General features: G+C 58.6%; 12 protein-coding genes across 12 annotated transcripts; 2 read left to right on the top strand and 10 right to left on the bottom strand.

Moving 5' to 3' along the window:
• Positions 1 to 57: 57 nt before the first annotated feature.
• Positions 58 to 2,390, bottom strand: FA10DRAFT_271100 (Arginase/deacetylase; the record flags this gene model as incomplete). Its single annotated transcript, XM_025523090.1, has 3 exons — positions 58 to 1,216; positions 1,999 to 2,043; positions 2,377 to 2,390. The coding sequence occupies 3 exons, from the start codon at positions 2,388 to 2,390 to the stop codon at positions 58 to 60; spliced, it is 1,218 nt and encodes a 405-aa protein (XP_025378269.1).
• Positions 2,391 to 3,426: 1,036 nt separating this feature from the next.
• Positions 3,427 to 4,323, bottom strand: FA10DRAFT_299720 (hypothetical protein; the record flags this gene model as incomplete). The annotated part of the gene is made up of 2 exons (XM_025524754.1): positions 3,427 to 3,633; positions 3,708 to 4,323. The coding sequence occupies 2 exons, from the start codon at positions 4,321 to 4,323 to the stop codon at positions 3,560 to 3,562; spliced, it is 690 nt and encodes a 229-aa protein (XP_025378270.1). The 3' UTR covers positions 3,427 to 3,559.
• Positions 4,324 to 4,621: 298 nt separating this feature from the next.
• Positions 4,622 to 6,328, top strand: FA10DRAFT_292050 (amino acid transporter; the record flags this gene model as incomplete). Its single annotated transcript, XM_025524382.1, has 4 exons — positions 4,622 to 5,393; positions 5,453 to 6,049; positions 6,103 to 6,165; positions 6,231 to 6,328. The coding sequence occupies 4 exons, from the start codon at positions 4,622 to 4,624 to the stop codon at positions 6,326 to 6,328; spliced, it is 1,530 nt and encodes a 509-aa protein (XP_025378271.1).
• Positions 6,329 to 6,610: 282 nt separating this feature from the next.
• Positions 6,611 to 7,465, bottom strand: FA10DRAFT_264972 (hypothetical protein). Its single transcript, XM_025520865.1, has one exon. It carries the CDS (start codon positions 7,239 to 7,241, stop codon positions 6,831 to 6,833), a length of 411 nt encoding a protein of 136 aa, XP_025378272.1. The 5' UTR covers positions 7,242 to 7,465; the 3' UTR covers positions 6,611 to 6,830.
• A 389-nt stretch (positions 7,466 to 7,854) lies between these two features.
• Positions 7,855 to 9,052, bottom strand: FA10DRAFT_264973 (hypothetical protein). Its single transcript, XM_025520866.1, has 3 exons — positions 8,969 to 9,052; positions 8,447 to 8,904; positions 7,855 to 8,371 (listed from the first exon to the last, which is right to left on the bottom strand). The coding sequence occupies exons 1-3, from the start codon at positions 9,027 to 9,029 to the stop codon at positions 7,919 to 7,921; spliced, it is 972 nt and encodes a 323-aa protein (XP_025378273.1). The 5' UTR covers positions 9,030 to 9,052; the 3' UTR covers positions 7,855 to 7,918.
• Positions 9,053 to 9,797: 745 nt separating this feature from the next.
• FA10DRAFT_284027 (hypothetical protein) lies at positions 9,798 to 11,870 on the bottom strand (the record flags this gene model as incomplete). Its single annotated transcript, XM_025523884.1, has 1 exon — positions 9,798 to 11,870. The coding sequence occupies one exon, from the start codon at positions 11,868 to 11,870 to the stop codon at positions 9,798 to 9,800; it is 2,073 nt and encodes a 690-aa protein (XP_025378274.1).
• A 117-nt stretch (positions 11,871 to 11,987) lies between these two features.
• Positions 11,988 to 12,737, bottom strand: FA10DRAFT_299725 (UPF0157-domain-containing protein). The gene has a single exon (XM_025524755.1). The coding sequence runs from the start codon at positions 12,627 to 12,629 to the stop codon at positions 12,042 to 12,044; it is 588 nt and encodes a 195-aa protein (XP_025378275.1). The 5' UTR covers positions 12,630 to 12,737; the 3' UTR covers positions 11,988 to 12,041.
• A 113-nt stretch (positions 12,738 to 12,850) lies between these two features.
• Positions 12,851 to 13,339, top strand: FA10DRAFT_228318 (putative acetyltransferase; the record flags this gene model as incomplete). Its single annotated transcript, XM_025518746.1, has 1 exon — positions 12,851 to 13,339. The coding sequence occupies one exon, from the start codon at positions 12,851 to 12,853 to the stop codon at positions 13,337 to 13,339; it is 489 nt and encodes a 162-aa protein (XP_025378276.1).
• Positions 13,340 to 14,531: 1,192 nt separating this feature from the next.
• Positions 14,532 to 15,401, bottom strand: FA10DRAFT_277993 (hypothetical protein; the record flags this gene model as incomplete). The annotated part of the gene is made up of 2 exons (XM_025523423.1): positions 15,203 to 15,401; positions 14,532 to 15,141 (listed from the first exon to the last, which is right to left on the bottom strand). Exons 1-2 carry the CDS (start codon positions 15,268 to 15,270, stop codon positions 14,532 to 14,534), a joined length of 678 nt encoding a protein of 225 aa, XP_025378277.1. The 5' UTR covers positions 15,271 to 15,401.
• A 106-nt stretch (positions 15,402 to 15,507) lies between these two features.
• On the bottom strand, positions 15,508 to 18,104 carry FA10DRAFT_292052 (hypothetical protein; the record flags this gene model as incomplete). The annotated part of the gene is made up of 6 exons (XM_025524383.1): positions 15,508 to 15,717; positions 15,878 to 16,223; positions 16,360 to 16,776; positions 16,818 to 16,840; positions 17,383 to 17,980; positions 18,046 to 18,104. The coding sequence occupies 6 exons, from the start codon at positions 18,102 to 18,104 to the stop codon at positions 15,508 to 15,510; spliced, it is 1,653 nt and encodes a 550-aa protein (XP_025378278.1).
• Positions 18,105 to 18,436: 332 nt separating this feature from the next.
• Positions 18,437 to 20,826, bottom strand: FA10DRAFT_292053 (hypothetical protein; the record flags this gene model as incomplete). Its single annotated transcript, XM_025524384.1, has 5 exons — positions 18,437 to 19,205; positions 19,270 to 19,273; positions 19,582 to 20,120; positions 20,152 to 20,697; positions 20,759 to 20,826. The coding sequence occupies 5 exons, from the start codon at positions 20,824 to 20,826 to the stop codon at positions 18,437 to 18,439; spliced, it is 1,926 nt and encodes a 641-aa protein (XP_025378279.1).
• A 385-nt stretch (positions 20,827 to 21,211) lies between these two features.
• FA10DRAFT_258537 (hypothetical protein) lies at positions 21,212 to 21,983 on the bottom strand (the record flags this gene model as incomplete). Its single annotated transcript, XM_025519911.1, has 2 exons — positions 21,212 to 21,860; positions 21,925 to 21,983. 2 exons carry the CDS (start codon positions 21,981 to 21,983, stop codon positions 21,212 to 21,214), a joined length of 708 nt encoding a protein of 235 aa, XP_025378280.1.
• Between the last annotated feature and the right edge of the window lie 332 nt (positions 21,984 to 22,315).

Raw genomic sequence — 22,315 nt, forward strand, 5'->3', positions numbered from 1 at the left:
CATTGCTGATGGTCAAAGTGCGCATTCTCACTGTCCAAAGCTGCCGAACAAGCATGCCTAATCAGACACATCGATGAGGGGCCCGCGCTTGACCATGAGCGACATGACCTCGTACAGAACATCGGCGGCCACCTGCTGCGTCACCTCGGCCTGGTTGTCGTACGGCGGGCTCACCTCGACGAGGTCGGCACCCACAATGTCGAGCCCCTCGAGGCCGCGGATGATAGTACGGAGCTCTCGGCTGGACCAACCACCCGTCTCGGGGGTGCCCGTGGCAGGCGCTGCCGAGGGATCCAGCACGTCGATGTCAATCGACAGGTAGACAGGGTTGCCCTCGACGGCCTTGCGAATGTTGTCGATGATGCCCTGGGTGCCGATCTGGTCGATGAGGCGGGCCTCGTTGAGCTGGAAGCCGGCCTCCTTGTCGACGCGGTAGTCGCTGGGGCCCGAGAGGGTGGTGCGGATGCCGGCATGCACTGAACTGCCGTTGCGGATGAGGCCCTCGCGAGCAGCGTGCCAAAAGTAGGTCCCGTGATTGATCGAGGCCGTCTTGCTTCGACCGGCGCCAAAGACGCTCGGCTGCCACGTGTCGAGGTGCGAGTCAAAGTGGATCACGGACACAGGCCCGTAGGCCGAGTTGATGGAGCGGAGAATGGGCAGCACGATGGTGTGGTCGCCGCCGAGGGTGATGATGCGCGGGTGCACCTTGCCCGTCTTGGTGTAGAGAGGCTTGGTGTGCGTCTTGCCGCTGGGTCCTTTTATGGTAGTCGCCTTGGCAGCCGTGTGAAGGAGCTTTTTGTGGCCCTTTGTCATCTGCTCGATCGCCATGTTGTTGTCGTACGGTGTCACGGGCACGTCGCCGCAGTCCACGATGCGGGCCCAGTCCTTGAAGGGATTGACGTCGAGGGCAACGTTGTAGCCGCCGTACAGAGTGAGGCGCCGGCTGCCCTGGCGGATGCCATTGGGCCCGAAGCGGGCGCCCGGGCGGAAGCTGGTGCCCGTGTCAAAGGGCGTGCCCACAAACGCAATGTCAAATGTGTTTCCGGGCTTGACGAGGTCTGTGTCGGGGATTGAGCCAGTCAAAGGTGAGAAGCAGGCTCCAAAGGGCAGGTGGGCAAACGTCGTGACGCCGCTGAAGATTGAGTCGGCCGTGGGCTCGCCGTCGCCGGGAATTAGCAGCGGCTCGGCGGCCTGGAGGGGAAAGGGGACGCTGCCACTGTGTGGTGCCGGCCCAGTCAGCGCGGAAACGTGCTCGCTTGAATTGTGCTGCAACACTCACTCCTCAGACGGAGCCCGATAGATTCCGTGGGCGTTGCGCATGTGGTCCTCATCAGCGTGGTCGCAGTCGCTGTGGTGGTGGCTGCTGAGCACATGCTGCTGCTCCGCCAGTGCGGCCGTCACCAGGGAGACGAGGATCCAGGCGTATGTGCGCATTGTCGGTCGTCGAGGAGAGCCAGGGAGTGTCGTGTGCCCCAACGCCTTTTGTGCTTCCCCGCATGTACGGCATCGCTTCGTTATCTTGTGGGAGTGACGTGCACAACGTAACGGCTGTACGTAATGTGAGCGTGACGTGCGCAACGTAACGGCTGTACGTAACGGCAAACGTCACGTCGCGTCCGAGCGTGCGATCGGAGATAAAAAAAGAAAGGCGAGGGCGAAGAAGAAGGCAATGGTGAAGGAGATGACCAGAGGCGAATAATCCAGACCAACACCATGACTGACATGGAGAGCACGCCGCTCCTCACAGCAGGGCGAGGACGTGGTGGTGGTGGTGTTCTGACCGAACTCAAGACGCTCTCCTCGACGGCACTGCCGACGTCACTGGGATACATGGTGCAGAACTCGATCCAGACCGTCAGCATCGCCGTCGTGTCGGCCTCGGGCACGGACAGGGAGCTGTCAGCAGCGGCACACGGATTCATGATTGCCATGGTGACTGCCTGGACCATTGCGCTGGGCGGTACCACGGCCTTTGACACCCTCGCTTCGGCCAGCTACACGCAGGCAAAGGCCTCGGGGGCGGCCGAGACAAAGGTCGGTGTGCTTCTCCAGCGCAACGTGATCGTCCTCCTCGCCCTCTACGCCCCCTGCGCCATTCTCTGGGCTCTGTCGGCTCCGGTGCTCATCCGGCTCGGGCAGCCAGAGGACGTGGCAGAAGAGATTCAGAAATTTCTGCGGGTGTTGGCTTTTGGTGCGCCCGGCTACATTCTCTTCGAGGTGGGTGATCTGGTACAGATGCAAGAGACGCGACAGCTGATCCTCCGCACGCCAGTCGGGCAAGAAGTTCTGTCTCGTCCAGGGTGGGTTTAGCCTCAATACTTCTTTTCCTTGGGCCCATGCTCATCAATCGTCGCAGGCTCGGGTGCGCCCACAAACGTCCTGATCCTCATGGCACCCGTCAACCTGCTCCTCAACCTCGTCTTTGTCCGCTGGCTTAACTTTGGTCTCCTCGGCTCGCCTATCGCCGTTTCTGTGACATACTACTCGTCAGCGCTGCTGCTGGCCGTCTATGTAAAGACCCGTGCTCGCGACACGCTTGGCAAGGCATGGGGAGGCTATGATCGAGAGGCCTGGCGGCCCGATGGCTGCCTCGCCATGCTCAAGCTCGCCCTTCCCGGCGTCCTGATGGTGGGCACCGAATGGGTGGCCTTTGAGATTGTTGCGCTGGTAGGTTTTCTGTCCTGAAAGTGCATGGTTTCGGAGCTGACACAGGTCGCAACAAAGGCAGCGGGCAATCTGCCAGCACCCTCGCTGGCCGCCCAGTCCGTTGTCATGACCTGTGACCAGATTCTCAATGTGAGTTTGCAAGTGCTCCACTTTGCCACGGCACATCCTCACGGACCTGTCCCGTAGACACTGCCGTTTGGGCTCGGGGTCGCAGCCTCGGCGAGGATCGGAAACCTGCTGGGGGACGCCATCGCCTCGGCAGCGAAGCCCGTGTCGGTGCGACGACTGCGCCTGGCCTCGCAGTCGGCCGCTTTGCTCGCCACCATCCTCGGTCTTGCCATTGCTGGCTTGCTCATGCTCTTTCGTCGAGACTTTGGCAAGCTGTTCTCCGACGAGCAGGCCACAATAGACCTCGTGGCAGAGGTGCTTCCCCTGGTGGCAGCCTTTCAGGTGGGTAGCCATTCGCCCTCCAGATGGGCAGCGCTCTAAGTGCCTGATCTCCCCTCAACTCCTAAATTCTGCTTCACAGGTCTTTGACGGATGGGCTGCCGCCAACGGAGGATCGCTCAGAGGCATGGGCAAGCAGCACCTGGGCGCCGCGGCCAACCTGGTCTCCTACTACCTCGTCGCACTGCCCTTTGGCATTTATCTTGCCTTTCAACGGGCGCAGGGGCTCAGAGGGCTCTGGATCGGCAACGCGTTTGCCCTGGGCCTCGTGGGCGCCGGCGAATGGCTTCTCGTCACTCTTACAAATTGGGACCGTGAAATTGTTCGTGCAGAGCAGAGGGCAGACGAGGGAAATATACATTGAAGGGACCTAGAGGCAAAATCACTACTCACAGTAATAAAGTCGTAGGGCATGCAAGCGGGGGATAAAAAGAACGAATTCAGCCTAGGACCAGTAGTTCCCCCGAGAAAGTGGTGGTAAGGAGCCATAGAAAGGATACTTGCCGAGACAAAGGCAGGCTCGAGATCGTGGAAAAGGTGTGCCAGGAGAGCGTCAATCTGGTCTGTGCCCGGCCCGGCGATCGAGGGCGCACTGTAATACTTGGCCGTGGTCCCATTTGAGAGGAGCTCCGAAACGAGCATGCGGGCGGCCTGGCGCTTGAACGTCGGCGGCTGTGCAAGCAGAAGCGAGAGCGAGTCTGTCTCCTCGGAACCCAGCGAGGACGAAGGACCGAGCGATGCAGGCGTCGTGGACGAGGCAGTGGTGTAGCTGGCTGTACCAGCGTCGTCGGCCGGTGATGAAAATACTTCGGAGAGAGTGGCTGACGACGACGACGACGACGCCTGCTCGGGCAGCAGACCCGGCAGGCCGCTGGACGAGCAAGGGAACTCGTCTAGCTCTGCGTCTACCAGAGCAAGGGACCGGACTGCCTCCCTGAGCTTCTCCACCTTGGCTCGCTCTGCTTCGAGCGCGGCCATCAGTGCGTCTGCATTGCCCACGGGGCTGCCCAAGCTGCCCTTGAAGAGGCTTACTTCAGCCTCGAGGCCCGTGACGCGCCGTCTCAAATCGTCGCGCTCTGCAGCCAGAATGTCATTTTGTGTCCGGAGCTCCTCCCCCGTCTGTTCGAGATTTTGGATGTAGACCTTGCGCCGCGAACGCAACAGTGCCTGAGCCTGCGCGTTGCGGCTTCTCGCCTTGCTGTTTGACATGGTCGCTGGTGGTAGAAGACAGAGCAAGGGTAAGGAGGGTCTCTTGTGGGGTTGATAGGCGATAGGCGATAAGCGATAAGCCACGTGCGTCCCGATTTCTTCTTTACGTTGCCAGGTACGTAACGGCTAAATTCTGCACCAATCGGCGTCGAGATAGAGTCGTGGTCACTTGCAAATGCTCGCGCTGCTTAGATGAGAGGTGAATGTGTGTTGAGATAGCGGGCTGGTTCCTGTGCCTATTCAAAAGCAGGCGTGCTGGACGAGGGATGGCGCAGGCACCTCCTCCCAAGCAACAAGGATGAGCGACAAGGCGAGCGAAAAGATCAAGACGGTGGTCAGCAACGATGCCTACGGCCAGCTCACGGCCGACGAGAGGCTCCTGGCCTCGCTGGGCTACAAGCAGGAGTTCCGACGCGAGTTCTCGACGTGGTCGACAATCTGCTACACGACGTCGGTCATGGGCGTCGTCGCGTCCTTCACCGCCACGCTCAACTTTCCTCTCGATGCAGCCGGCCACGTGGGCATCGTGTGGGCTTGGTTTGTCGGCTCCATCATGGTCTGGACCGTGGCGGCGTCGCTGGCCGAGCTGAGCAGCGCCATGCCCACCAGTGGAGGCCTCTACTATTTTTCCGCTCGCCTGGCTCCGTCCAAGTGGGCGCCCCTGGCATCCTGGTGGACGGGCTGGATGAATGTGACGGGGCAGGTGTCGCTGGTGTCCTCGATTGCCTACACGGCGGCACAATTCATCTACGCTGCTGCCCTCGTAGCCAATTCGTCCCTGTCGCTGTCCTTGGGCGAGCTCTACGCCATCTTTCTCGCCATTCTCGTCTTCATCGGTGGCCTCTGCATGACGGCGACGAAGCTCTTGGCCAAGCTGAATATCCTCTACCTGATTCTCAATGTGGGCACTGCGCTGGCCGTCATCATTGCCTTGGCCGCCACTGGTCCCCACGTCTCGGCGTCTGAAGCCTTTACTTTATTCGAAAACGGCGGCGGCTGGCCGAACAACGGCATGGCCTGGCTCCTCGGCCTGACCGCAGTCATGTGGACACACACAGGCTACGACTCGGGTGAGCGCAAATCGGGCGATACTGCATTGTTTCGTAGGATCCCACTGACACTCCGGCAGCGGTCCACATTGCTGAGGAGACGCTCAATGCATCTCGCGTCGTGCCAAAGGCCATCGTGGCGGCCGTCTTTACCACGTCTGTGACGGGATTCGCCCTCAGCATCGTCACGTCATTCGGCATCGCCGACGTCGTGGCAACGGGACAGTCGAGCCTTGGCGTTCCAATGGCCCAGGTCCTTCTCGATCACCTGGGCTCCAGGGGCATGCTTGCCCTCTTTGCGTTCATCATTGTCGTCCAGATCAACACGGCAGCCGCCCAACTCGTCGATGCATCGCGCGTTGTCTTTGCCTTTAGTCGCGATGGCGCCCTGCCCCTGTCTCGGTATTGGTCCCGGATCAACTCGCGGACAAAGACGCCGGTCCTGGCAACGATCTTCGTCGTCGTCTTTGCCGCCCTCTTTGGCCTCCTCACACTCCAGCCGGCTGCCGGGCTGGCGCTCTTTAGCTGTGCCGTCATCGCCCTCTACATCTCCTACTGCATCCCTATTGCTTTCAGGCTGTTCTCCTCCAGCTTCCAGCGTGGGGTGTGGCACCTCGGCCCCTTTTCGCGGCCCATTGCTGGTGTGGCCTGTGCATGGGTCGTCTTCATCACCATCAGTGAGTTGGGAGTGTTCCCGCCCAGCTGGCTGATGCTAATACTTTTCCAACAGTCCTGCTCTTTCCACAGCAGGTCAATCCCGGGATAGCCGACATGAACTGGGCGATCCTGATCTGTGGGTAGCTGTGCGAACCCGAGGCGCCCCACTCTTGACGCTGACTGACATTGAATTCGCTGCAGTGGGCGTCATCGCCCTTGGCTCCTCAGCATGGTGGCTCATCGATGCCCACCGTTGGTTCACTGGCCCTATTCGCACTGTAGACGAGCTTGATTCTTGAAGACAATAACCACAACCGTGGCCTTTGCTGAAAGTAGATTCACAAGTTGCAGACATGGCTCGGACCGACATTGAACCTGCCATGTGGCACGGCACATCCACCCAAGGCACTTCTTACACTAATTGAAACTTTTCTTGCGTGCCTGCGCGAAAGGTTTATCCAGAAGCAATCTCACCTGGCCTCAAATCTTGTCGAGCCCTGCTGTCGAAGCCAGAAGCAGCAGAATACACAAGCATACGGACGTCCACTACTGACAGAAGCTTCTGCATTGAATCAAGGCTACTGGCGACCTCTCTTGAAAGCATCGCCGTGCAATTCGATTACAGAAAGCGAAACCACGTCTCAATTTACACCCTTGACCGTGCCCGTGAGTAAGTGAGTATCTAAGGAGAGGTCGTCTGAGAGACAGACTCAAAGGTGAGGAAAGATGGAGAGCATTATACAGCAATGATACAAATGTGTCGTGGGCCACTGCGCCAATTTTGAAAAAGACAAGGCTGCTCTAGAGGACGCTCCAGCTGGCGCCGTTGACGACGCCCTGACTGAGTGGTGCCAGCTTCTTGAAGGCGGCCTTGCTGAGGTCAAAGTGGTTGCTGCCGCAGCTCTCGCAGTAGTCGACGACCTTGGCGTTGACGCTCTTTCCCCCCTTTCGGATGTTGATCCACTTGCCGCACATGCCCTTCTTGCGGCTCATGGGCAGCGCCACGACGTAGTCGGACGAGGAGACGGCCTTCTGTCCCGGGCAGGCTGGGTTGGCCATCGATTGCCCTGCGTACCACGTGAGCTGCAGCGAGCCCCGGGCGACGAGCTGCTCTGTGCTGGTCTCGCTTTCGAGCGTGACGGGGGCGGCAGAGGCGCTCAAGAGCAGCACGGAGGCGAGGCCGAGAAGAACAACCTGGAAAGAAGCACGCATCGTTGGGACTGTGTGAGGAAGAGGGACCTATGCTGGTTGAGCGAAGATGGCATCGAAGCGAGGCCGCCTTATATGCTGCATAGACGGTATTCAACATAGGGACACACCCGCGAGAACGTGAGGCCGGATGGTCCCCATTTCGACGTTGTGGCTTTCACTTAATCACTTCCCAGGGATTCTCTCCGCCAAGCGATCCTCCTGAAGTCTTCCCAAGCCAAATGCCGGAAAATAAAAGAGGGTCCTAGGCGGGAACGGAAAATTCGAATTTCGAAACCTGACTCTTGTGGCGTTCTGTTCGTCGAAGCACGTCGTCGATCATTTCACGCACGTGCAACGACCGAGGCTCTCTCTGAAGCGTGTCGCAGCGAGCGTGTATAAGCCTGGGCTGGTGCATCTCCATTTGAAATAGAGTCGATCTGTCTGCAAGTCACGTTGAATTACACTGGCCCAGCTGCTCTGCTCGCTATCCGCGCGACTGGAGGTGAGTGAGGGCTGCACTCGATCCGCTGAGGCTCTGGTCCGGGCCGTGCGTCAGGCTTTCTTGGCCACAAAGTCAGGGGAATGGGCTGAAGCAGGTCTTCTGCCGTGGAAATACGAGAGTGTCAGCGTCTATTTGATGGAAAAAAATGTAGATTAGAGAGCCATGAATGCGGAATATATACACAGTTGGGTAAGGACTAAGAGACGAGATGGTTGAGTCTGTTGCCCAGTTCGAGCTCGAGCCTCTGACGGCCGGAGTCGGTGCTGTGCAGTGCCGCGTTGTCCATGCGCAGCCCGTCGGGGTTGGTCCAGTCGTCGTCTCCGTCGTCCTCGTAAATCTCCGAGGCATCTCGGACGTTGGCCAGGACGGCCTGCCAAAAGTGCTCGCGGAGGAGGGCGTCGAGTGGTCGGACACTTGCATCATCGCCGCCTAGGTGGTCGAGGAGAAGGCGTCGACCGTGCCTTTCTCCGTCCCGAGTAAAATCAAAAATCTCGTAGCCACGATCGACGTCGACGGCAAAGCGATGGGCGTCAAAGGCAGCATGGTGATGTGCCAAGAGGAGGAGGCCATTCTGCACCGAATCAATCTTTGCGTCACCTTGGCTGGGCCCGGTGTCGGTAACGAGACTTGCGAACCTCTTTGCTCGCCACTGTATAACGTGCAGCGTGCAGCAATTTAGTAAGGTATGGGGACCGATCCCAAGAAGCGAGGGTGGGCAGCTCACGAGATCAAGGTGCGCCCTCGCGAAGATATGGCAGGCGTGGAACTCCTCCCAGCCTCCTTTGCTCTGCGCTGTAACGCCAGAGACGAGGCATCTTTGGTCTCGCTCGCGGATGCGTGATGTAAAGTTTGGACCACGCCGGCCCGTCTCTGAGAGATTAAAGCTCATAGTACGACGATGGTAGACCTTGTTGGTCTTGGCGTGCGTGACGGGACCCATGGTGGGGCGGTCCACAACGTCGAAGGTGCCGTAAGGCATCATCGCATCTTCCCCCATGGTCTCGTCGTGCTCTGCGACGGATGCCACGCACACGAGCTCGCTTGATTGCACGTTGGTGTTCTCGGACCTTCGAGGGAGCAAAGCCCAGTCCGAGGCTTGGCCGTCGCCAGTCGAAAAATGCCAACCGTGGTCGAGCCACGCCCGAAAAAACCTCTTCGACACATTGCCGTGCTGATAGAAGCCTGCTCCCCATAGTGTAAGGTCACTCTCCCACGCTGCGGGTAAGAGTAATTTCTTCAAGCTCACCAGCGATCTCTTCCTCGCCTGAAAATACGTGTATGTTTCGAGCGCGAACAACTCGCGGCATGGCGATGAGATGATGATCGTGGTTGAAAGATGGACGGGGACTGAACCCTGTCTCATGAAAAAGTCAAGGAGACGCGTCCTATTCCTTGATTAGGTAAGCTCATGGCATTGCGCAAGGAGACGTCTGGCTACATTGCTATTGCTGGCCCACTGCATGCGCAATCTTTCCCAATGGGAATGGGAGGCTGCCGGTGGAAGATTGATGGATCGTCTGCTGGATTCCCTCAAGGCCCGCGCGAAGGGGGTCTGACGAAGCTTAGTCGACTGGCCACCGTCGAAATGAGAGCGGACAAATGGCGCTGTCGAAAGAGGCACACGTCTTTGCCAGTGCATAGCGGGCCGCAAGCTCCTTTGGTGATGGGCACTTGCCGAGCATGCCTACGAGAAAGTCGATAGGGTGGCCTAGCATCGAGTGGACCACGCCAAAGGTGACTTCAGCCCCCCGGGGTGCGGGATCGAGGGCTGGCTGGGCAGGAGGGTGCGCACATGATCCTTGCTCACAGCCTGCACGCACGCATCTGCTGTCTCGAGCGATCCGTGACAGTCGAGAGCACGGTCGAGCGTGGGCCACTCCTCGTCCTCACGTGCATAGATGGCCTGAGCACCCATCGATCGCAGCATCTGCAGAGAGGAGCGCGCAGCACCTGACGTCCTGTCCCAATGCTGCAGAGCTGTGGAAGCGCTGTAATTGTACTTTCGCTATGGGGTTTAAGCTCGCTCTGACTCTGCGCCCGCTGTAATCATCTGCTCGTCTTGCCCTGCTCAGTCGCTAGGCGCCTTGCAAGGAATACGACAGGCCTGAGAAGCCGCCGATGCCCGGGATAGATTGACGCCTTGCCTCGACTGCCATCTTGCACTCGCTGGCAAATGGCCACACACTTGTTGCTTCCTCGAGCATCTCCTGGGCAGACCGCATCGTCTGCACCGACGACAGACGCATCCACTTTGCCTGCTGCGGCGTCGCAGACCTCATGTGCGGCCACACGAGGGCACTTGCGTCGCTTGCGCCCCGCTGACAGGTGCAGAGCTGGGGCACGCCGGGATTGGGGTGAGCAGCACCCACGCAGCCGGGCTTGGCCACGTGGGCCGTCAGGGCGATGGCCTTGGCAAAGACGGCTGCCACCTGGACACAGGCAAAGAACGGGCAGCAGTCGCGCACGCGCGGGACATGCGCAGAGGTGGCCGGCAACGGCAGCGACAGCGGCAGCTGGGCATCGCTTGCGACGGCGCGCTGGTCCATCGCCTCGATGAGACGGATGACGGCGTCGGCATTCTCGCTCATGCTTGTGATGGACCGGAGGAGCAGGCTGTGCTGCTCGTCGGCGTCGAAACTCTTCTCGCTCGACGCTGGCGCTGACTGCGAGGACATTGCGCCGTCGTCGTCGTCGTCGTCGTCGAGAGAGATGATCTCGTGGGGCGATGGCCCGGGCAGCCAGTACAGCCTATGGAGGCTCGTCTGGGCCGCATGGAGGGAGAGCAGGCCACGCATGGCAGCAAGCCGGGCCTTTGAGCGCTCGAGGTGAACGAGACCAGCGGCAGGCACGCCGTCGATTACCTCGACGAGCTCGTGAGTGGGCGCAACGAGGGCGCGAAGCATCGTCTCGAGCACCGAGAGCCGGGACTCGGCCTCTGCATTGGCCAGCCGCCGTACCTCGGGATCTACGGCCTCGGCGAGGACGGCCGAGGTGCGCGCGCGCAGGCGCCAGAAGCGGTCGGTGACGGCGTACCGCTCGCCCCACGTGGGCGGCAGCACCGCGGCGTCGAGGCTCAGCACCGTCGCATCCCGGGGCCCGCCCTGCGACGTGGCGGCAAAGATGATGGCGGTGCACTGGTGCAGCTCCCACCAGCTCTGCCGGTATGCGTTTGTCAGGCAGAGGCGGCAGGGGCTCGCCGTATCGCAGACAGCGACGGCGTCGAGGCACGAGGAGGCATTCGAGTGAGCCAGCAGCGACGCCAGCGCCAAACGGGGAGCGCCGTCTCGTCGGCGATGCGTGCGTGCAAATGTCCGGTCGCCGGCATCGATACGGTCCAGGCCAATGGCAGCAGCCACACGCGCACCCACACGCAGCACCTGGAGACATTCGGCGAGCCGGCTCGTGCCGTACGCGTACTTTGCCAGCACCGTCGTGGCCTCGACGAGGTGCAGGGCGCTCACGGCGTCGCTGCCGTCGTCGCACGGGGCAGTGTGCTCGTCAAAGAGGAGCTTTGCCTGCTGGTACAGGGAGTCGCACCCTTCTGGCCCCGAGCGCGCAGTCCGATGGCCGTACGCAGCGCACGCCAGCACGAGGCAGCGCCAGCCGGGTGAGGTGGAAGGGGAGGGACAAGAGGAGGAAAGGGCGGCGTCGCACAGACCGACTGCCGCCGCTGCCACACTCCACGGCAGCGGGTCTGAAGTGGCCAGGCGAAAGAAGCGCAGGCCGCTTGACACGTCAAGTGGCCCCTGCACACCCACGGCTAAGGGCGGCGTGAGGGAACTGTTTATCGCCAAAGAGGGCCCGCTGGTGGGCGGGATCAGATCGGCCCAGAAGCCGCTCATCTCAGCGTCGAGCTGCTGCAGGTCAACCGTCACTGGGTGAAGATCTGGCTCGGTAGCATACCACGGCGCGCAGGCAGCAGCGACATCCTGCTGTGTGGCTGTGGACGACGACGGCGGCGCCGCCAAGACCTGCTTGCGGGGCCTTCCGAACCGCCTGCTCTGCACCCAGACGCAGTCGAGGCCCAGGTTTCGACAGCGGAGGCAGGGCGAGCGGTCTTCTGCTGGCGATCGCTGGCACTTGTGCCGAGCTGCGCGGCAGGGCATGCATGCCAGCGCCGAGCGCTGTGCCGGCTTCTGCCCCGACATGTCGCTCCGTCCGACGTGGTGGTGACGCGAGCAGCCGTCGCACTTAGAAGTCATCGCACTCGAAAATCAGAATTTAGACTGAGTCTAAACGTGCAGGATCTTGAGTTCTCTCATGCAGGCTGCCACGGGCAAGGTTCAATTTAGAGTAATTCTGTCACTGCTACTACTGTACTAGCGAGTCATAGGACGAAGCTTATCGATGTCTTCCTTGGACCACCCGGAGTCCTGGAGAATGCGCAGCAGGATGCCCGTCTTGCCATCCACGTACTGGCCAATGTGCTCGTAGTCGTGCCTGGCCAGCTCCTGCTTGACTCGAGCGTACTCGTCGCGCACCTTTGCATCTTTGCGCAGTGCCTCTCGGACATCGAGGTGGTTGCGCAGGGCGCGGCAGCCGTTCAGCATCACATAGGTGTTCCTGCGCATCTCCTGTCCTGGTCCAGTGGAGCCACCCAGCGCGGCGTCTGCCTTGCCGTAGCCGGGCTGCCGGAACGCAAAGCGACCTGCAATGTCCATCTCGCCCAGGTCGAGGTAGCCACCCGGATTGACCATGACTCGGCGCGCGACCTCCAGCTCCTCGGGGCCAGACACGATGATGTCAATGTCGAGGACTGGCTTGGCTACCAGGCCTACCACGGACGTGCTTCCTACATGCTCGATGCCGACCAGGGGCACGCCGCGCAGTAGCTCCTCCAGCTCCGCCTTGACTCGCTGGAACTCCACGGGCCACTGCGGATTGTAGGGCTCCAAGTGGACGAGCATGGCTTGTGGGATGTGCTGGCGACGCAACTCGCTGATCGCAGCCCTTTTTGAGCGCGTCCGGTCTGGCTCCTGAAAGGGAAGCGGAACACCGCGACGCTCATAAGGGGTCCAGCAGCATGGTGGACAGATCACGTGAACAATGCGCGAAACTCCGAGTCATGGCAGCAGCGCGCTTCCTTCCCGTGTCTTATAGAGCAGACAGACAGGCAGACACCATCGACATGGCGCTGCCTCAGGGCGTGATAGAAGACGAGATCGAGGTCGTGGAAGTAGCCTGGGACGACCGGGAAGCGGTGCGGCTGCGGCAGATGCAGCGCGACGATATTGCTGGGGAATTCCCGCTCTCCAAGGAACCCGGCCCGCCGCCGTCGGTCAGCGACTGCCTCGTGTTCCTCATAGCCCGGCGGCGGGGTGAAGCACAGGCGCTGGCCGCGGGCGGGCTGCGCCGTGTAGACGATAAGCGTGCCGAGGTGAAGCGCATGTATGTCGTGCCCCAGTTCCGCGGCCGTCCTCTGCAGCTCGGCCAGAAGATCGTCGAGGCGCTGGAGCGTCGCGCCAGGCAACTGGGCTTCTCGCAGCTCTTGCTCGAGACGGGCACCTTCATGGCCGGGCCGCGCAAGTTCTACGAGCGGTGCGGCTACCAGCAGGACGAAGCCTTCCCGCCCTACCTCGACGCACCTCAGTCAGTCTTCTACGCCAAAGACATCTGAGAGCGCCTGCTTCCTGGCCTGGGCTGAGTCACTCGAGCACGCAACGATTCAATGCACATCTTCGGACATTTGATTGCACTCGAGAGTCTCAGTCTGAGTTTGGGTCTCGGTCTGAATGTGGGCTATAGTGATAGCTGGCGAATTCCGAATGACTAAGGGGAAATGTAGCCGGGCCAACTACTACGAGATATCTCATAGCGAGCGAGACGTTCACGGTGATTGCGGCTCTCTCGCATTCGTTGCTCCATCGCGTATTGATCGACAATAGACTTAAGCCTCTGCTCCTCGGGACCGCTTAGGTCGCCTTTCTGAGCGCGTATGGTTGCGTCACAGATAGAGGACTCGAGGTGGTGGTTGAGCACTACTGTCAGTGCCTGGTAGCACGTGTTGCACCACTCGTTCTTGCTTTTTTCTAGGCCCCTAAGGCATTCCTTGAGTGGTTTGAGGTGGTCTTTCTCAAGCTCGCTTCGCAGCTCCTTCTCAAGGAGGTCGAGCCTGTGTTTTAAGTTTGCCAGGCTGGGATCTTGGCTCGTGCTGGTGCTGGGATTGTGGCTCGTGCTGGCACTGCAGGACAGGCCATTGAGCCGTTTGTGGAGTCTGTGGATCTTCTTCCTGAGATCAAGAGCTTTCTCTTCTTTGAAAGGACGACAAGACCGCCTATAACTTGGATCCTCCGATGCCCTTTTCTCCAGTGCAGCCTCATGACTGTCGAGTTCATCTGGGAAGCGAATGGAGCAGTCGCTGACACGCCTCGCAGCTAGGCTCGATGGCACGGCGGCGGCCCTGCACGAGAAGGCCGCGGTCAGCAAAGAAACACTGCTTCTTGTCCAGAGTCGTTTCCCACCTGGCTGTCAGCGCAAGCGTAACTACGCCGAAGCAGAAAAGAAGGGCTGAGACGCGCATCGTAGACACGACTATGATGGTTGTGAGGAGAGGCTAGCCTGGGCAAAGTAGGGTGAAGTGGGTCGGCTGAGGCGTCCATTGGCGCGCAAGGCGTTGCGTACTCCGTTCGTGACAAGGTACGCCCCGGTCATATAGCGACGATATGTGTGATAATGCCTCCAGACGAGGCCTTCTCACCCCACCTCGATTCATCCCAGTCAGTCTAACACGCCAAGGACATCTGAATGCGCCTGACTTCTGGCATGGGTCACACGCGCACTCAGCAATGCAGGGCATATCTCCGAGCAATTCATTGCATAAAAGAGTCCGAGTCTGTGTCTAAGTCTGCTCCTGCCCACATCAATAGACACCAGTACCGGTTGACCATAGCCTTCATCCTCCGCTCTTCGGGGCCATTTAGGCGTCCTAAGCAAGCGCGTTTCACTTTGTTGAGCAAGGGTGCCTCGAGATGATCGGACACTACCTTCAGGGCCTTGTAGCACTTGTCACTCCCTTCCTGTTCGGTTTTGTCGTGTGCAAGACTATCTCTGAGTGCGATGATGTCGTCTCCCCCGAGCATGCGGAATAGCTCCTCCTTACGCAGGTCTAGCACACGCTTCGAGCGGATCAGCGTGCGGTCTTGGCTCGTGATGGTGCTTGGATGCTGGGTCGTGTTGGTGCTTGGATGATGGCTAGTGCTGGTGATGACGGACAAGTGCTCGATCTGTTTGTGAAGTTTGTGGACCTTGCGCATAAGGTCAAGAGTCTTCGCTTCTTTGACGGGAGGACGAGACACACAATTTGAAAAATCCTCTATCCTCCTTTTCAACGCAGAATCTTGAATGTCGAGCTCGCCTGGGAAGCGAGGAGGGGAGTCGCTGACATGCTGCGCAGCTAGGCTCGTTGGAACGGCGGCAACCCTGCACAAAAAGGCCGTGGTCAGCAAAGAAACAATGGCTCTTGTCCAGAATCGCCTCTCACCCGGCTGTCAGCGCAAGCGCAGCTACGCCAAAGGCAAAAGAGAAGCAAAGAAGTACTGAGACGCGCATCGTGGGCACGACTGTGATGGTTATGAGGAGGGAGAAGCCAGCCTAGGCGACGAGGGGTTTAAATGGGTTGGTTGAGGACGAAGCATGCTGTATGGAGCATCGCTCGGCGCGCAAGGCGTCGCGCACTTGACTCGTGACAGAGGACGCCCCGAGCGCAAGGCGTCGAGCACACGACTTGCGACAGAGGGCGCCTCGATCCTGCCGCGATAATAAGTCTAATTGGCTGGAGAACTTACTTTAGAGAGGCGTGGGCATTTTTGTATCAAACAAGTTGACCATTGTTGGCCCGCCAGGCGCTGCGCTCGAGCATTCTTGCCCCGGAGGCGTACGCCACTTCTGATGAGCAGGCCGTTGATGGCGCACCCGTGCACCGCGAGAGCGCCGCGGGTCATGCGCAAACACCAGCTTGTCCTGTCCGCCCTTGCAGACGATATCCGTGACGGCCAGCTGTGGTGGCCAAGGTCGTTGCTGCAGTCTGGGCTCTCTTGTAGGAGGTTTGCCCCGTGGCCATCCAAGGCGTGCACGTGTTAGCGCCCGGTGTCGTCGTCGCACTTCTGCAGGCAGGAGCCAGCGGCAACCTTGCCGCCGTCACGATGCCCGGGCACACAGGCACGCAGCAAAGCACATCTTCGAACAATTCATTGCGCTCAAGAGTCTGAGTCTGGGTTCGACTTTCAGTCTGAGTCTGAGTCTGAGTTTGAGTGTAAGTATGAGAAAGGGGAGTATCTGCGGTATTCCCGAAGGTCACGGATCTCTCGACCGTGACGACGGCGATCAAGGATCTCTCGACGGCGACGACGGCGATCAAGGATCTCTCCATCGCGAAGACGGCGATCAATGATCTCTCGACGGCGACGACGGCGATCAAGGATCTCTCGAGCGTGACGACGGCGATCAGGGATCTCTCGATCGTGACGACGTCTCCATTCCTCTCGTCGCTCTCGTCGTATCGTCTCGTATTGATCGACGACAGACTTTAGCCTCTGCTCCTCGGGACCGCTCAGATCGCCTTGGCGAGCGCGTGTGATTGCATCAGAGACAGAGGACTCGAGGCGATGGTTGAGCACTACTGTCAGTGCCTGGTAGCACTTGTTGCACCACTCGTTGTTGTTCTTTTCTAGGCCTTGAAGGCATTCCTGGAGTGGTTTGAGGTTTTTTTCCTCGAGCTCGCTTCGCAGCTCCCTCTCAAGGACGGCGAGATCTTTCTTTAACTTTACCAGCTCAGTATGTTGGCTGGCGCTGGAATCGTGGCTAGTGCTGGTGTTTGTATTGTGGCTCGTGCTGGCGCTGCAGGACATGAGATTGAGCTGTCCGTGGAGTATGTGGATGTGCTCCCTCACTCGAAGAGCATTCCATTCTTTGAAAGGATAACGAGGCAGCATAACCCGTGGATCGTGGTCCATCCTCTTTTCCAACGCAGCCTCTTGACCGTCGAGCTCGCCTGCGAAAAGAGGAGAGGAGTCGCTGACACGCCACGCAGCTGGACTCGCTGGCACGGGGGCGATACTGCATGAAGAAAGCGACGTGCTCAGCAAAGAACCACTCACTCTTGTCCAGAGACGTCTCTCACCTGGCTGTCAGCGCAAGCGTAACTACGCCGAAGCAGAAAAGAAGGGCTGAGACGCGCATCGTGGAGTAGAAAAGATTGTGGTGGTTGTAAGGAGAAAGAGGTCAGCCTATGCCGTGAGGGGTTTATCAAGGGTTGGCTGAGGACGAAGCGTGCTGGAAGGGGCGTCGCCCGGCGCGAGGCGTTACGAACTCGGTTTGTGGCAGAGGCCGCCCCGGTCATGCAGTGATGAGTCTGACAATGTCGGACGAGCCCTTCCCACTCTACATCTATGCATCCCAGTCCGACGTCTACCCCGAGCACGTCTGAAAGCGCCAGCCTCTTCCTGGCGACCGAGTCCGGGTCACACAGGCACGCAACAATGCACATCTTCGAACATTTCATTACACTCTGACAATATCTGAGTCTGAGTCTGAGTCTGAGTCTAACGTCAAGTCTACATCTGAGTCTGAGCCTAAGGCTAAGGTTGAATATGAGCCCGAGTTTACGTCTGGTCCATGCATTCGACGAATCCATTCTTGCCATTCGAGCTCTAGCTGTCGTACCTTCTCCGCGTACTGATGGACAAGAAGCATCATCCTCTGAACTGCGGGACCGCTAAAGTCTCCTTTGCGAGCGCTTTCCACTATGTCGCGAAAGGGCTTCTCGAGATGATCGGACGCTGCTTTCAAGGAACTGAAGCACTGGTCGCCCAATTCCCGTTCGGTTTGGGTGTCTTTAAGACACTTCCTGAGTGCGAGGATGTCTTTGTCCAGGAGGCTTTCGAGCAACTGCTCCTCACGCAAGCCGAGCTTGTCTTTTAAGCCCTTCAGCTTGACATCTTGGCTCGTGCTGGCGCTCGGCTCCTGGCTCGTGCTGGTGCTCGGCTCCTGGCTCGTGCTGGGGCTGGGATTATGGCTGGGGCTTGCGCTGATGGACAAGCGTCCGATCTTTTCGTGGAGTCTGTGGACCCGGCGCATGAGGGCAAGGGACTTCTGTTCTTTGACGGGAGGACGATGAGACAAATAATCTGAAAGACTCTTTGAAAGATTCTCATCCATCCTCTTTTCCATTGCAATGTATTGATTGTCGAGCTCGTCTGAGAGGCGAGGAGGTGATTTGCTGACACGCCACGCAGCTAGGCGCGATGGCACAGCCGCAACCCTGTACGAAAGCGCCGTGCTCAGCTGGAAAACAATTCCTCTTCTTTCTCCAAAGTCGCCACTCACCTGGCTGTCATCGCAAACGCAGCTATGCCGAGGCAGAATAGAAGGGCTGAGACGCGCATTGTAGACACGACCGTGATGGTTGGGAGGAGAAAGAGGCCAGACGAGGGATCAAATGGGTCGGCTGAGGACGAAGCGTGCTGTAAGGGGCGTCGTTCGGCGCGAGGCGTTGGTAACTCGGTTCGTGGCAGAGGCCGCCCCAGTCGTGCAGCGACGATGAGTCTGACAATGCGCGTCGAACGAGGCCTTACGACCCCTCCTCGATGCTCCCCAGTCAGTCTTCTACGCCAAGCACATCTAATGTGCCTGCCTCCTGCGGTGGGTCAGTCGAACACCCAGCGATACAATGCGCATTTTCGAAACATTCAATACAATCAGAGTCTGATTCTGACTCTCAGTCTGAGTCTGAGTCTGAGTCTGAGCTTGAGCTTGAGCTTGAGCTCGAGTCTGAGTCTGAGTCTGAGTTTGAGTCCGAGTCTGAGCTTGGGTATTTGTTCCAGTTCCGGTACATGTCTTGGCGTAGGCAGTAGCTGCAGCATCTCCAGGGTTTATTGGAACCTTCACCAATACAAGGGCCATCATAGATCCAATGATTAGCGAAATGTCGACAAGCATGATGCCTCTTTTGCTTTCGTTGCATCTTCACGTATTGATCGACGATAGACTTTAGCCCCTGCTCCTTGGGACCGCTCAGGTCGCCTTGGCGAGCGCGTGCGATTGCGTCACAGACAGAGGACTCGAGGCGGTGGTTGAGCGCTACTGTCAGTGTCTGGTAGCACACGTTGCTCCACTCGTTTTTGTTCTTTTCTAGGCCTTGAAGGCATTCCTGGAGTGGTTTGAGATGGTTGAGATGGTCTTTCCCGAGCTCTCTTCGCAGCTTCTTCTCGACCTCCTCGAGATTGTGCTTTAGCTCTGCCAGCTTAGTGTTTTGACTGGTGCTGGTGCTGGGATAGTTGCTCGTGCTGGCGCCGCAGGACAGTCGAATGAGCCGTTTGTGGAGTCTGTGGATCTTCTTCCTGAGATTGAGAGCATCCTTCTCTTCGTTGGGAGGAGGAGGCAGCCCACCCCATTGATCGTAGTCCATCCTCTTTTTCAGCCCAGCCTCTTGAGGAGAGGAGTCGCTGACACGCCACGCAGCTGGACTCGCTGGCACGGCGGCGATACTGCACGAAGAAAATGACGTGCTCAGCAAAGAGGCGATCGCTCTGGTTCAGATTCGCCGCTCACCTGGCTGTCAGGGCAAGCGCAGCTACGCTGAAGCAGAAAAGAGGTGCTGAGACACGCATCGTGGACACAACTGTTGATGTTTGTGAGGAGAGAGGGGCCGGCCTGGGGGACGAGGAATTGAGTGTGTCGGCTGAGGAAAAACCGTGTCGGTAGGGGCGTCGTTCGGCGCGCAAGGCGTTGTGAACTCGATTCGTGGCAGAGACCGCCCGGTCATACAGGGATAATGAGTCTGACAATGTCGGACGAATCCTTCCCACTCTACCTCGATCCACCACCCAATGAGTCTTCTACGCCAAAGACATCTGGATATACTTGGCTTCTGGGCTAGATCACTCGAGCACACAGCGATGCAAGACAAATCTTCGAACACTTCATCGCATTTAAGAGTCTGATCCCGTCTCTCGGTCTGAGACTGAGACTGAGTCTGAACATGAGCTTGAGTCTGAACTGGAGTCTGAGTCTGAGCTTGAGTCTGTGTTCCAGTGCCATTACTGGTCGGGGGGTTGGTAGTAGCTAGAGAATCTCCAAGGTTCAGGGGGACCTCGACGGTAACGACGTCTATCAATTTCCCAAGGGTCAGGGGAACCTCGACGGTAACGACGTCTATCAATTTCCCAAGGGTCAGGGGAACCTCGACGGTAACGATGTCTATCAATTCCCCAAGGATCAGAGACTTCTTGACGGTGATGACAATCATCAATGGTCCAAAGTTCAGGGTGATCTTGACGGTAATGACAATCATCAACTTTCCAAGGGTTGGCGAGACCTTGACGGTGACGACGGCTACCAGTTGTCCGAAGGTTCGAGTCAATTCGATGACGATAACGACGTTGTATTTCCTCTTGCCACTTCTTCGCGGATTCGTTGTAAATAGACTCTAACCTCTTCTCCTCGGGACCGCTCAAGTCGCCTTGGCGAGCACGTTCGATGGCATCACAGACAGGAGACTCGAGATGGCTGCGCACTACCGTCAGTGCCTGGTCGCACTTGTTGCACCAATCGTTGTTGTTCTTTTCTAGGTCTTGAAGGCAGTCCTGGAGTGGTTTGATGTGGTCTTTCTCGAGCTCTCTTCGCAGCTTCTTCTCGGCCTTCTCGAGATCGTGCTTTAATTTTGTCAGCCTAGGGTTTTGACTGGTGCTGGTGCTAGGACCGTGGCTGGTGCTGGGATCGTGGCTGGTGCTGGCAATTGTATCGTGGCTTGTGCTGGCGCTGCAGGACAGGCGATTGAGCTTCTTGTGGAGTCTGTGGACCTCCTTCCTGAGATTGAGAGCATGTTGTTCTTCGTAGGGAAAACGAGGCAGCCCATCCCGTGAATCGTAGTTCATCCTCTTTTTCAACACAGCCTCTTGACCTTCGAGCTCGCCTGCGAAAAGAGGAGGGGAGTCGTTGACACGCCACGCAGCAGGGCTCGCTGGCATGGCGACGGCGCTGCACGGGAAGGCCGTGGTCAGCAAAGGAACACTCTCGCTTGTCCAGAGTCGCCTCTTACCTGGCTGTCTGCGCAAGCGCAGCTAGACCGAAGAGGAAGAACAAGCAAAGAGGTGCTGAGACGCGCATCGTGGACACAGCTGTTGATAATTGCTGAGGAGAGAGAGAGAGGCCAGCCTGGATGACGAGTGGTTAAATGGATTGGCTGAGGACGAAGCGTGTCGGATGGGGCGTCGTTCGGCGCGCGAGGTGTTGTGAACTCGGTTCGTGGCAGAAGCCGCCCCGGTGACGCAGCGATGATGAGTCTGATTGTGCCGTCGTACGAGGGCTCCCCACCCTGCCTCGATGCGCCCCAGTCGGTAATCTAGACCAAGCACATCTGAAAGCGCTTGCACCTTCGTGGCGACGGAGGCCGGGTCACACAAACATGCAGCAATGCACATATTCGAACATTTCATTGCCCTCTAGAATCTGTGTCTCAGTATGCGTCTGGGACTGAGTCTACGTCCAAGTCTTAGTCCAAGTCTTTGTCTGGATCTGAATCTATTCCGGGGATTAGACGCCGCACATCGTTCTTTAGCTGTCGTAGCTTCTGCGCGTACTGTTCGACAACAGTCATCATCCTCTGCTCTTCGGGGCCACTAAGGTCTCCTTTGCGAGCGCGCTCCGCCGTCTTGCGCAAGGGTGCCTCGAGATGATGATACACTTTCTGCAGAGCCATGAAACACGAGTCACTCCATTCCACTTTGGTTTCGTCTTCTGCAAGACAATCCTTGAGTGCGATGGTGTGGTCTGCCGCGAGAGTGCGGATTAGCTTCTCCTCATGCAGGTCTCGCGCATTCGTCAAGCTCTTCAGCTCAGAGTCTTTGCTAGTGCTGGTGCTAGGATGCTGGCTCGTGCTGGTGCTTGGCTGCTGGCTCGTGCTGGCGCTGATGGACAAGTGCTCAATCTGTTCCTGGAGGCTGTGGATCTTGACCATGAGGGCAAGGGCCTCCATCTCTTTGACGGGAGGAGAATGGGCCAACCAATCTGAAAGCTTTTCTGAAAGACTCTTCTCCATCCTCTTTTCCAACGCAGAATCTTGACCGTCAAGCTCGCCTGCAAAGCGAGGAGGGGAGCCGCTGACACGCCGCGCAGCCAGGCTCGCTGGCACGGCGGCGATACTGCACGAAGAAAGCGACGTGCTCAGCAAAGAAGCACTCCCTCTTGTCCAAAGACATCTCTCACCTGGCAGTCATCGCAAGCGCAGCTACGCTGAAGCAGAAAAGAGGTGCTGAGACGCGCATCGTAGACACGACCGTGATGATTGTGAGAAGAGAGAGGCCAGACGAGGGATCAAATGGGTCGGCTGAGGACGAAGCGTGTTGGATTGGGGCGTCGCTCGGCACGCGAGGCGTCGCGCACTCGGCTCGCGACCGAAGTCACTCCGATCCTGCAGCGATGATGAGTTTCATGACGACGTGCAGCGATGATGAGTTTCATGACGACGTCAGAGAGGCGAGGACGTGTTTGTGACACGCAGGCAGACCGTTGTTGGCCCGCCCAGTGCTGGCGCCCCGGTTCTTTCACTGGGCCAATGCTGCCCCGGGCCGGTCTGCCCTTTCGATAAGCAAGGCGG

The sequence above is a fragment of the Acaromyces ingoldii genome, assembly GCF_003144295.1.
Source record: "Acaromyces ingoldii strain MCA 4198 unplaced genomic scaffold FA10scaffold_2, whole genome shotgun sequence".
Classification (NCBI taxonomy): domain Eukaryota; kingdom Fungi; phylum Basidiomycota; class Exobasidiomycetes; order Exobasidiales; family Cryptobasidiaceae; genus Acaromyces; species Acaromyces ingoldii.

What these genes read in the sequence shown, in the direction of transcription:
- FA10DRAFT_264972 (XM_025520865.1), bottom strand. Translation starts at nt 7,241, where the DNA reads ATGCGTGCTTCTTTCCAGGTTGTTCTTCTCGGCCTCGCCTCCGTGCTG.
- FA10DRAFT_264973 (XM_025520866.1), bottom strand. Translation starts at nt 9,029, where the DNA reads ATGCCGCGAGTTGTTCGCGCTCGAAACATACACGTATTTTCAGGCGAG. An exon ending in AGGCGAGGAAGAGATCGCTG is followed by an intron (nt 8,905 to 8,968) that starts GTGAGCTTGAAG and finishes TATGGGGAGCAG; the next exon opens with GCTTCTATCAGCACGGCAAT. An exon ending in CGAGGGCGCACCTTGATCTC is followed by an intron (nt 8,372 to 8,446) that starts GTGAGCTGCCCA and finishes CACGTTATACAG; the next exon opens with TGGCGAGCAAAGAGGTTCGC.
- FA10DRAFT_299725 (XM_025524755.1), bottom strand. Translation starts at nt 12,629, where the DNA reads ATGCTCGTCCACTTGGAGCCCTACAATCCGCAGTGGCCCGTGGAGTTC.